General features: G+C 37.4%; 1 protein-coding gene across 8 annotated transcripts in view; it reads left to right on the plus strand.

Annotated features, from left to right (window-relative positions):
* The window catches only part of LOC110025595 (probable 3-deoxy-D-manno-octulosonic acid transferase, mitochondrial), a 33,789-nt gene that overhangs the window by 5,511 nt on the left and 14,845 nt on the right, over positions 1 to 13,433 (plus strand). For 5 of the 8 annotated variants that reach the window (XM_020726155.1, XM_020726157.1, XM_020726158.1 and 2 more), the window contains exons 8-9: positions 5,708 to 5,805; positions 7,838 to 7,928. In XM_020726155.1, the coding sequence (XP_020581814.1) occupies positions 5,708 to 5,805; positions 7,838 to 7,928 (189 nt within the window). The remainder of the gene's footprint in view (positions 1 to 5,707; positions 5,806 to 7,837; positions 7,929 to 13,433) is intronic. The other 3 variants (XM_020726159.1, XM_020726162.1, XM_020726163.1) reach the window with 2 other exon arrangements.

The following is a 13,433-nucleotide window of genomic DNA, read 5'->3' on the forward strand; positions in this document are numbered from 1 at the left end:
GTGTGTGGGTGTGTGGGTGTGTGTGTGTGTGTATATAGAAATGTTAGTCGCCATCTGCTCTGCTAGGGTTTTGCCTGATGGCGAAACCCTGGTTTGATTCCTTCGGTCGTAAATCTTTTCTCTGGTGCTCGACGACGAACTTCCTGCACTCGACGACGACGACGAAGGGCTCTGCGTTCGTCGTCTTCGTGCTATACGACAAAGGGCTTCGGCGCTGTTTCCCTTTTCGAGCTGCGGTTTCATCTGCGGTCCCTGTCTGCGGTTCGCTCTTGTTTGCAGAAGGGCGCACCTTCTGCTCGCTTCCTGCCCGACAGAAGGTTTCCTGTTCGTCTGTCTGCTCGCTTCCTGCCCGCCAGACTATTCTCTCCTGTCTTGTGAGGGAGATGGCCTCGATGCTCCGTTCCTATGCAAATGCTCTTGCCGGCGACTTTCCTGCTATTGGTAAGTCCTGCAATGTTCCAGAATCTTTCCATGAGGCTCTTAAAGTTGGAGGTGATCACACTTTTATTAAAAAACTTGAAAAAAAATGAGAAAGCCTGCACTTATTCTCACAGAGGTTGAAATCAGTACTCTCGCGTCCTCTTGGGAAATTCTTTTATGGTCACCCAAAACTGGAGATCATTAGGAAGGTGTTTGATACTATGAAACTATTGGTGAAACTATTGGGCAGTTGGAACATAGTTGGAATATTGGCTTACTTGACGGTAGACATATACTTATTCAGCTATCTCATGATACAAAATACACTCGCATTTTCTCTCGTAAAACTATCAAGATTTACAACCATTTTATGAAGATTTTGAAGTGGACAGTCGGTTTTGATCCAAAAGCGGAGTCCCCTATTATTCCCGTTTGGATAAAGTTTCAAAGGTTAAAATTACATCTTTTCAACATGAAAATCCTCTACTCTTTAGCAAGTGCTTATGGTAAGCCTCTCAAGGTGGATAGTCCTATGCTTGCTGTCACTAGACCCTCTTTGGCTTGTGTGTTAGTTGAGAGAGATATCACTCAACCAACTCCGGATGAGATATGAATTGACACTATGCATAACGTGTATTGGCAAAATGTTGAAATAGAACTACATCCTCCTTATTGCTCTCATTGTAGTATGTTTGGCCACAACTCTACTATTTGCTATCGTTTGCATCCTCATCTAAGGACAAATATCGCTAAAGAACAACCACCTACTATCCCTGTTGAGAAGATGCAACCCGATCCTCTTCCCAACACTGCAGTTCCTGAAGAAGAACAACATACTACAGCTACAGATCCAATTGTGCTTATACTATCCATTGTTATTGAAGAAGACCCACTCACATGTCAAGACACACGAGAGTGCTCCTTTACAGATTAGGCGGTACAACATGTAGTTGCTTCTAATGTCTAACAATTTGCACATCTCTAGCACACTATAGACTAAGATCAGGTGAGCCAATCTTCGGAAGAGGAATGACGTGTCTATTCCAGGAGGAAGAAGAATGAAGGTCGACTCTAGCTCGAGAACATATTGGATGATACATTGGTTACTACTGGCAATGACAATCATCTTACCAACTTATTAGCTTGCTCCTTTCCCAGAACCAGAGGCAGAGACATAACCAAATTGGGTTGCACTCTAGCCACCTAATACTATGTATTTCTGCATTTTTAGGCTTTTTCAATATGTCTCTAATGTGCTTTTCAGTATTTTCTAATTGTGGAACCCCTTGTGGTTTTGTTGTGAGCAAGGTGCCATGTTTGGGCCCTCCATCACATTGTATCTGTATCTTTCTTTTTAGTTAATATATTAGCCTTTTTGGGCTTTCAAAATATATATATATATATTAGATTTAACGACAATCATATCTCTAGTCGTTATTACTTATTTTCTTTTTTATTAGAAAGGAAATGTACAGATTGGTTGGATGAGAGGGTCCAAACTGGAACCCTAAGTACTCGGTATACAACACACACCAAGGTCCAAAAAAAGTATATGTATACCCAAAAAATAAAATTATAACCTAGGCAAAACTCTACTCCAAAAGTTTCCAAACACTCGAAGATTCAAGCATAAAATGGGAGCTTGAGAACGACCTAATGTATCCTTACCTCTTACATCTGGTTCTAGGTAGGGAGTCAGCTAACAAATGATTAAGTCTACTGTCATTACCTGAAACAACCAATGTATCTTCATTAAGTTTCTGAGTTCTAGTAGACCGCTATTATTATTCTTCTTATTCTTGGATGTGTAAATCTGTCATTCTTCGTTCGAAGACTGACTCATCTGATCTGTGGATTCGTCCAAAGATTTTCGGGCATGTGTAGGCTGTTGCACATCATGAGCCCCTTATGCCTGAATGACAGTAACGACTTGCTCGATTTAATGAGGTGGTAGGGCCGCAGTAGAAAACTCACTTAGGGTGGAATGTTGGACTTGAAGCTGGGGCACACCTAGGGCTGGACACTCCACCACGAGATTGCCAATCGTTACATCAATGATAGGTTCTAGAGTTGGTGAAGTATGAAAAGTCTCCTCTGCCACCATCAACAAAAAGTTCCACAGGAGGAATCAAAGGACCTTCATCTTGAGAATTATGTGGAGGCTGAGTAATTGAAAGATTGCCGACGGTAGTGGAACCTACATCAACATCGGCCAGTGGACTAGATGTTACGGTTACCACAGTGTTATTGGGGTCAGTGATATCCTTGTGATGAATAAGAGTGTCAGTAACTTGGAGAAGATTAGGAGGAGAGATCTCTAAATTTGGCCGAGCACTTTGTTTTTTTGGTTTAGAGGGGGGGTATAGGCGATGACATTGAGAACTGGAGTGACCAAACATACAACAGTGAGAGCAATACATATGGAAAGACTCAATAACTACCTTTTGCCGATATCCTTGGTATTGTGAGCCTAACCAAATTTTCTTAGGAGCGATTAAAGTGGTGTCCCTTTCAACAAGCACCCTGACTTCTGAAGAAAGTGAAAGATTTAAAGCAGTAATTTCCATTTTGAGTGGCTTATCATAAACTAAAGCAATAGAGTATAACACTTATTGATTAAAATAATGAAATTTCAAGCTAGGAAGATGAATCCAAACCGGTATGATTGGTGGTTCCGTCTGTGGGTCAATATCCACAGTCAATTTCATGATTTTCATTGCTCTGTTATCAATCCAAACTAGTCTTCTAGCAAATAAGTATGTGTAATCCTATTCATTGTTAAGTTGAATAAGGTTGTGCCGCCCATCTAAAAGTCTAATTTTCCACTCCCTAAGAAGGTGCATAAGCTCAAATTTCTTACGAACCAGCTCCATTTTGGAATTACCATAAATAAATTTTCTGACCAAATTCAGACGACATGAGGAAGCAAACAGATAACGTTCGATTTCAGTAAAAAAGATGGTTTTTTATTTTTCCTACCAGCTTTCTTGATGTAACAAAACTTGCCAACCTCCAGCAGCGCAAAAGAAGGCGGGAACAAACTTTATTTTTCCTACACTCGCAAGGGAAGCATCATAAGTTCCGTCCGAAGCCATTGCCGGTTGAAGGAGGCTAGACGTTAGGAGCAGTGAAGAATGCAGTCAAGGAAAGAGCAAACGATGAAGAAACGACAATTAGGGCAACAACAACACGACGAAGGAAGAAAGCACACGAGGTTGAAGAGCGAACCCCTTCTTCTCGAGCACGACAAAGCAATGAAATCGAGGAAGACTTGAAAGGAGGAAGGTGATTCAATGTGGAAGACGAAGGAAGTCTTCTTCAAATGAGCATGTTGAAGGACGAAGCAGACGAAGTTGAGGCGCGGACCCCTTCTTCTTCGAGCACGACGTAGCGACAAAATCGATGAAGACGACGAACGAGGTAGGTAATTCAACAAAGCAGACGATGGAAATTGGCATCAGACGAAACCCTAGCAGAGCCTCTCGTGATAAACATAACGATTTATATATATATATATATATATAGTTTGTCTGTGTGTCTATGTGTCTGTCTGTATGTCTGTGTGTATGCCTGTATGCCTGTATGCCTGTATGTTTGTTTGTATCTGTATGTATGTATGTATGTATGTATGTATATGTATATGTATGTATCTGCATGTTTGTATGCATGTATGCATGTATGTATATGTATGTATGTACATACAAACACACGGACGTACATATGTACACACATACGTGCATATATACACACGTACGCACATACGTACACGTACAGACATACACGTACACGTACGTACACACACACACATACGTACACACAGACATACATATATATATATATATATGTATGTCTGTGTGTACGTATGTGTGTGTGTGTACGTACGTGTACGTGTATGTCTGTACGTGTACGTATGTGCGTACGTGTGTATATATGCACGTATGTGTGTACATATGTACGTCCGTGTGTTTGTATGTATGTATGTATGTATGTATGTATGTATGTATGTATGTATGTGTGTGTGTATCGCCAGCCTTGGCCTGTTGGTAGAGCTGCCTCTTTGAAGGTCATAAGTCCCCTTAGATCACGGGTTATAATCCCCCTTCTGGCCAGTTTGCCTGTTGTGAGGGCGGTCTTCGAATAGTTAGGCACTCGAGGGTGGCTGGGGGCTCGTATAATAGCTTATGTTTGTATGTATGTCTGTGTGTGTGTGTGTGTGTGTCTGTACGTATGTGCGTATGTACGTACGTGTGTAGGTATGTTTGTACGTGTGTACATATGTACGTACGTGTGTACATATGTACGTACATGTGTATGTATGTATGTATGTATGTATGTATGTGTGTGTGTGTTTGGAATCGTCGCCAGCCTTGACCTGTTGGTAGAGCAGCCTCTTTGAAGGTCATAAGTCCCCTCAGATCACGGGTTAAAATCCCCCTCTGGCCAGTTTGCCTGTAGTGGGGGCGGTCCTCGAATAGTTAGGCACTCGAGGGTGGTTGGGGGCTCGTATAATAGCTTTCGACCATTCTTTTGAAAATATATAAGTGGAGCTAATGAAGAGAGTCAGGTCTTGCTCAGGTGCAATAGGTTGGAAGGATAGGCTTGGCATTTTGATTCTTAGGAGCAGAGCATCTAAGGTAATGTTGACCTCACTTTGATACCAAGTTGAGAATTCAACCTTTTTTTGTATATTTCTAATTGGTATAACACAGATGCCTATATATAAATAATTAGAAGAACAAAGAAGAAAGATAATTATGGGCATATCTTTACTTATACTGATGTGTTACGATAATTAAAGCATTTTTATAATTTGAAAATTTTTCTATGATTGCAAAATTAAAGTTTCATTTTGGCGTGTGAAAGGGCCATGTAAAACTCAAATAATGAAAACATGAGGGCATTACAGCTTGTAATAGTTCTAATCATTGACAAATGATAAGAATTGCCATTTTTTTGGTACGAAATTTTCAATAATATGAAGAAGGTGGAGAACACATTGGTTCAAGTATACTCTTTTGCTTGATATTTTTGAGTCTTTGCGTGTGAAATATTAAGAAATGTTATGTAGATGGAGCATTTGTTCATCTTAGACATTTATTCTGGATGTGTTGTATGCTTGTGGCACAACAGAATTATTACTTTTCGTTGCTAGTGATATCATTGCATATGCAGGATTTTTTGTCTGTTAGGTTTGAGTTGGGTTTTAATGTGGCATTAATACATCCTAGAATATTCTAGTTTAATGCCAACTAAGTGAACTGAAATTTCTACCAAATGTAATTTGCAGTCATGATTTCTGTTCACAAAGAATTAGCAATGGCGTTTCCCAACTTGATTACCATCATTGTGATGCGACATCCCCAGCATGGAAAACAGTTAGCCCAAGTATGCTTTATTATTCCTCTTTGTATGATACAGCTTCACCATACAATTATGTTGTGAAGAAGCTTTCCCATTCCTAAGGCATGCATTTCTTCAATACTAGCTTTGTAGAGTTTGAAGTTTGACACAAAGCAGATGATCACAAAAAATTTCATCTGATGATAATGATTTGGAATTTAATGAAAATCGATTAATGAATTAGAATCACTTTCTATCAAAATTTAGGAATCTGATCAATATTTTTTTTTTGTATGATGCAAGTTAAGCTTCTTAGAAATAGCAAAAGCATCTAATGGTAATTTCTTAGCATTTTAGATTGAGGGTAGTTAGGGTAGACAAAGTACCATTAATGGTAAGGGAGAAGGAAAATATTGGAGTGCATTAACTAACTATGTAGTACATTTTAGTTATTGGAGTGCATTAACTAGCTAAATTTCATCTGATGATACGAACAACCCATTATTTTTTACTCTAATATCAATTGAAGTACATTTTAGCTAGTTTTCTAATCTTGCAGCAATTTTCGTAAGTGTTTTTTGGTTCAGTTTAATTAAACAAATCTAATAATCTTTAAGTAGAATACCTATCGTATAATGTTCTAACTCATTTATGCTAACCCAATTAATCATATTTTGATGCATTCATTATTTTACAAAATTGATGTTTCTTTATGAAGACACTTTGGCTCTGTTTGGGATTGCGGCGTGAGAGCGCCGCGGCTTGATCCCGTGATTTTCTGTCGTTTGGCGGTGCGTCCCGCTCGCGGCGTGACGCAATTCGGGTATAAAGCCGGCCGTGGGATGGATTTAGCGACACAGCTTTCTCGATCGGCTTTTTATGCATTACCCCTCATCGAGCTCATCGAGCCTCCCCCTCCCTCCCCCTCCCTCCTTCGTCTTCTCCTCCATGTTCGTTCGGCTTGTTACGCGGTATTGTTGCAGTATCCTCCTTCCCTTCTCTGGCAGGCGACCTCTCTCACTGGCAACCTCACCGATCTGCTTCCTCCTTTTCGCCGAGACCTCTTCCGCCTAAAGCCCTAGCCGGACTTCTCCTTTCTATTTTCTTCTTCCCCAAAACTTTTGAGGTGTCGAAGGTTTTACTACTCAATCTTAGTTGCCTTTCCTTGGATTCGTCATCATAGGTCCGATTTTCTTGCTTTAAGCTTCTTTTCTTAATTCAAATTGTTACACGGTTCTTTCCGCTATGTTTTTTGTTCACCCATGTCTCTGATGAGGTTTGCAAAGGCTTCTCCAGCTTCGAGTTGATGAATTTGTTTGGGCGCTGACTGCTCATCAACTTTTGGTTTTGAAGCAGTTAATTCTTGCTTCTATGATATGAATACTTATGCTCTTTGAAATTCAAGTTTGAGCTTTTCTAGGATGCTTAACTTAATTGCAGCAAAATTATTAGGATAGGTTTGAGAATTGAGTGGAGATTGATAGGAAGCACAATGAGGAAGCACAATGACATTGTTTTATCTTTATTGTTATGTTTTGAAATGAATTTTTGGTTCCGGATTATCAAATATGTCGCTATCATAGTTCTGTTTTAAACAACTTCACTAAACATGGGCAAAATGGTCATTTTTTCAGAAATAGTTGTCCCACAGTTGTTTTCACACAGTTGCAACAAACAGACAACCAGCTTCCCCGCAATACCAGCTTCCCCGCAGCAGCTTCTTGGGGCAGCACAGCTGCAGCTGCGCCAAATAGAGCCTTTGTTAAGTATTTATGCTATTCTAAGTGTGTGATGGCGATTTATCCATGCTTTTCAACCATATCATATGCAGATAACTATGCTCATGTTTTTACATCACAAAAGGTTTCTTAACTGAAGTTCTCTCTTTGTCAGTCACCTTAATAGATTTAATTTGGTTAATACATGCTATATATTCCTTTATGAACTAGACTGCAAGTCAGGCTGATTAACTTGTTTAGTGTTTGATTCCAACAACACACTTAAGCCTTGTAGCTGTTTATTCTTTTTCTATACATCTATGTAGTAAATTTATGCTCGTTCTCTTTTGTTTGATCAGGCACTACAGAAAAGAGGGATGCTTGTGGCATTGAGATCTAAAAGTGAGATGGTTTCTCCTTGTATACATGTTTATGTAGTGGATACTTTAGGTTGGTTCTCCCTACTTCGCAAACTTCTATTGTCAAATGGTTCCTTTTTTTTCTTTTTTTTTGTTTCGTATTTTTTCCTGCTGTTTTATTTCTTTGTTTTTTGTTTTATTTTTTTTCCCGCTAGATTGCTCTTTATTACCCAATCTTACTTATTTGCATTTTCTCCCTACATCAAGTTCCTTGTTTCTTTTGCTTTCATTTTTTTCATAAACTCTCTCTCTCTCTCTCTCTCTCGCTCACTCGCTCGTTGATTTTTCTTTTTTATGTTCTTCATAGCTTGTTGCATTTTTAGGAGCAAATCATATTGTAATAACAATTCATGCAAATTTATCCTCTGCTTGTTAATTACCTAATTTTGCTAAATAAATATTGGATTTGCTGAGCTAACTCTTTTATATTTATGCTGAGTTGCTGCAGCTAGTAGATGCTAGTTTTGGAGTCCTTATAGACATATTGATGCTTTCATTCTAGAATCGAAAGTGGTGTTCATAACACTTTTATAAGGATGAGACCTATTATTTTGAATTAAACTTAGCACTAAGCTATCAAAAACTTGAATGACTTTTACTTGTCCCCCGCCCAACTTCCAAATTATCAAAAGTGATACCTAGCATGGGTGCCTAAAAGGATTTGGACTTTCTTCATGCTTGGATTGAATGAAATTAGCTTCTGATATTTACTTTTTTTTGTTATTGATATCTATTTTATGATATTTGGATTTATCCTCTATTAATTAGGTTGAATTATCCTATTGATATTCATAGATTTGAATTGATGTTATATGATATCATTTAAGTCAATCTAGTTAAAATTCATTCCTTTTGAATTAAAATGTTATCCTATTTTCTATAAATTAGATAAGAATTTCTTAAGATTCTATCTAAGAATTGAACTCAAAAGTTATCCTTAAATCTCTTTTCCTCTTTCCTCTTACATGTACCCTTCTCTCATAGGATTTATCTGTTCCTTTTCTTTTTTGGTTCTTTGTAATTGAATCTGGCCTTTTGATATCTTCTCATCCACTTACCTAGTCAACTGCTTTAACCATTTGCATTGATTCCAATTGCAATCCTTAAATAGCCATTACACCTTGTATGTTTTATGCTTGCATAGCCACATTACAAAGAGATAAATAGCTCTGCTAAAACTCTACAACTGCCTATTGTCCTCTACAAAATTTTCTAGGAAATTTTTGCATGTTTTTGAGTTCACTTAATATCATACTAATATTTTTTTTGAATTAAATGTATTGCTTAATTTTTTATTTCATGAACACTTTGTAACCATATTGGCAAAGCATCATTACACTTCATTTTTGTGCTCCTATAGATGGCATAGTCACATTATATAAATCATATATCATTTCACCTATGCATCATGCGCTTGTAATCAATTGGAAGAGTTCAATGCCGAAGCAACAATTTGATAGTGTACATATAGATGCAACATGTTGTAAGGTACTTAAACAAATTAACATGTTCCTTCTATAGATGCAAAAAAAAATCACTTAACATTTAGTTGACACAAGCTGGTGTTCATAATATCACCAATATAATTGATATGGTTTGTAATCTCATGATAAAATACAATGATGAGAATGAATTAACTCATTGAATAAGCATATATGAAAAACTTCAAGAGGAGATCGAATTTTTATTACTATCATTAGTCTATGTTTTAGAACCAAATTTGACGTATATGGTTAGTTATAATTTTTCATTCGCTGATAATCTAGGAATTTTTTTGACATTCCTATATCTTATTGTAGTGATGTTAAGAATTTATCCTCCTCAAATTCCGTCTGACATTCTGATATTTTCCTTATACTTTTCCCAAGGAAACATGCTAGCCTTTAACAAGCCTCCTTGGAATGACATTATACATTAAGATTGCAACCATTAATAAAAACTAGGGTTGATGATCATGATGATTGTTATGGAAGGATCAAAGTCGTTTGGTTTTCTTTAGTTTGTACAACCTTGATGCATATTCTTATTGATAATAAATGTTGTAGATTATTTTAAATTAACGAAAGTTTACAAAATCATATGAAAGTTTCTCTTGCTCATGTCAAATTAACTAGGTCTGCTAAATGTTTTTGAGGGCAAAATTATAGTGAGAAAAAGTTATTGGTTGGCGGTTCAACATTAATTTGATTAAAAAAATATATAATTTGTATCATAATTTTTTCCTATATATATATATATAAAATGAGACAACTGCTTATCAAATTTCATAAGCTACATACCTTTCAGTGTAATTATATGAATAATTTTGATGAAATGAAGATTTGTAGTTATAGAAGATAGTTGGGTTTGAAAACGTGAATTTTATAAATGTTTTCAATGTTAGCCCTCACATTGAAGTACTTACGATCGTACTACATTTGAAGATGACATTCATAGAGCTTTTAATGCAAATTAGTACTTGGAAAGAAAAGCAAATTGATTGGTCTCGGACCACCTTCTCGGTCTATCTTTATTGCAACTACACAGTCTAAGCAAAACATACGACAAAAAAAATATTTTTCAAAGATTTTCATTGTTTCTGAAGGCCTTACCTAGTAAAAATAAAAATAGACTGCAGTGCTTCTCATGTAATCAAACAAGTTATAGTGCACCTCATCCATGTTCTGGTGATGAGCAATTTAATTATGATTAATCTCAAGATCATGTAGTTGCTGTTAGACGTTGCTCACTAGGATTAACACTAGTGAAGATTGGGAAAGAACTCATATTTTCTATGGCTATGATTCTTGTAATAGAAATAAATACAAATTAGTCAGAGAAAGGAGTAATATGAATGTAATGACTAAAACCATCTTGATATGATGCAATATGAAGGTTGGGCTACATCTTCGTTCTTTTGATGTTGTGTAGGTCAATAACATGAAAATGTTTTTTATTTGTTCGATTGGGTAGTTATTCTTATATGATTAGGTTTAACGACCCATGCATGTTGGTAGGTCACCTATCACTTTATGATGTGAATTTTATTCTGATATAGCTAATATTTATAATTTCAAACTTAAGGAACCTAACATTTAATTGAAATCATCTACACCTTTACAATGAGCAAACAAATACCTTCTAACCCAATCAATAGAGCAAATTTGAAAATCACTTATAAACTAAGCCTTTAGTAAAAATCTTGGCCCATTTAAAAGAGATGAAATCTTCCATTCTTACTAATCCTATTACAATTGTTGTGTCCTCCTTATCTAACAAATTTTCCTATGTTGCATCATATTAAATGCCTAATTTCTTACCATCGACATAGGATATTTGGTATGGAATAGATATGGCATCAACCAAATCAACCTCTTTATTGTAAACCCTAAAGAACATGTTGAATTAAAACCTTAAGTCATCCTGCTCTTCATCTCATACGCTTCAACTTGGGATTGTGGCACTCTATTTGATTGATTTTGCAATCATGGGACGCACCCACCTTATCTTCATCGCAATTGTACACACATGTGAGTAGCACTCTTGCTACTCCGTCTTTGTGATGTGTGTGCCTTGTTTTATGCTAAGTTCTCCTTTCACACTGACTTTGTTCTCTGCTCCCATCACGTGTACCATGCCTTTTGTGACTTCATACTATCGCGCTTCATTTGTTTGTTGGTTATGTGTATGCGAATCCACTCATTATCCTTTGCTTTGTTCTTTTTCTTTTGTTTTCCCACAATGAATTCATGTAACATTGTAGCTTCGATGGCATCCTGCCTTCGCCTTTCTTTTTGGGTTTTGACTGACTTCCTTGGGTGTCTTTGTCATACCTTAGCTGATCCCCCTATCTGGTCAACTGTGAAGTGACGGAAGTGAACGACAAAGCAGACAAAATCCTCATCAGCACTCGTTCTGACTTGCAAATTAGGACCCAGTTAGTAATGAAGTGGTATAACTCAATCATCACAAATTTTCATAGTTCATTTACATTCTCATATATTTGAAAGCGTGGACATCATGTCACCAATATATATATATATTAAAAAGCCCAAGGGCTAATATATTAAAAAGGAAATGATACAGATAAGCATCCAACCCACATGCACAACACAAAAAAAAAAAAAAATAAATCAAAACCTAGGGACGACCCAATTTAGTCCTGCATCTGCCTCTAGTTCTCGGAAGGGAGCCAACTAACAAATTGGTGAGGTGCATACCATTACCCGAAGTAACCGAAGTATCATCCATTAGATTCCTGAGCTCCAGTAGATCTCCATTCTTCTTCTTCCTCCTGGATGTGTAAACCTGTCATTCCTCATCCGAAGATTGACTCATTTCTTGCTCGTTCAGATTAAGTGGTAGAATCGTAATTGAAAGATTGCCAACCGTTATAACCACAATAGGTTCTAGTGTGTGTGAAGTATGTGTTGTCGCCTCTGACCAGATACTGCCTGAAGATGAGGAGCTGCAAGGCTCTGTTGATTATCGGTCTAAGCATTATCCTTTGTAGGTAAGGGTCCTTCGATATTGTTTTCAATAAGGTTTGAAGGTGTAAGTTGCCCAGCAGAGCCATCCGACATCACATCAATCACAGAAACAGAAACAGTATTGTCAGCGGGGGGATCCACAGGGGCAATTAATCAGATACTAATTCTTGTCTTGTGGTAATTTCCTCCACAGGTGGACCAGATGTGTCTAGAGCAGTGGGGTTAGACTCATCCTTATTCACATGAGCTTTAGTTTTTAAATCAGGATGAAACCTATGGCATTTATCAAGGGTATGCCCAAACATCTTGCAGTGAGTACAATAAAAAGGTCTATGTTCTATGACAATTTGTTGTCAATATCCATTATGAGTTGTGCCCCATTATGAGTTGTCATTATGAGTTGTGCCCAGCCAGACTTCAGTAATATCAGGTAAAGTAATATCCTTTTCCACATGTATTTTGGCTACAGAAGGTCTGGTTAGATTAAAGGTGGGTAGATCTAGCTTCATAGGATCCTCAATATGGTAGAGAACCTGATAATTAAAGAAATGCAGCTTGAGAACAGGTAAATTAAACCATAACGATATAGTGAGAGATTCATGATTTGGGTCAAAATTAGGAGACCACTTGAGTAACTTCATTGACTGGTCTGCAATGTTAAGATATTTTTTAGAGAAAATCCGAGCGTAGTCTTCAGCCACGGTTAACTGAATCAACACATGTTTCCCATCAAAGAGTCCTACTTTCCACTTGCCTACTAGTTTAAGACCATCGAAACTCTTTTTGGTAACTTCCAAAGATAGGTGCCCCCATTGAAATTTTCCAATAAGAGTAAACTTGCATTTCTCAGTCAGGGTTTAAATTTCCAAATCAGAGAAAAAGAGTGTTGTTTTTCCACCTTTCCTACTTGCCTTCTTAACAAAAGGGCAGTCACCATCACGACAATCCTTATAGCTTGAGGGGAAGACAACAGTAGACTCCACCTGATGATTACCCATCACGTGGGCGAAAGATACTTTGTCAGGTTTAATCGAAGGAGGGAGCGCCATCAAAGCAGGGAGATAGTC

The sequence above is a fragment of the Phalaenopsis equestris genome, unplaced genomic scaffold (genome assembly GCF_001263595.1).
Source record: "Phalaenopsis equestris unplaced genomic scaffold, ASM126359v1 Scaffold000311, whole genome shotgun sequence".
NCBI classification, from domain to species: domain Eukaryota; kingdom Viridiplantae; phylum Streptophyta; class Magnoliopsida; order Asparagales; family Orchidaceae; genus Phalaenopsis; species Phalaenopsis equestris.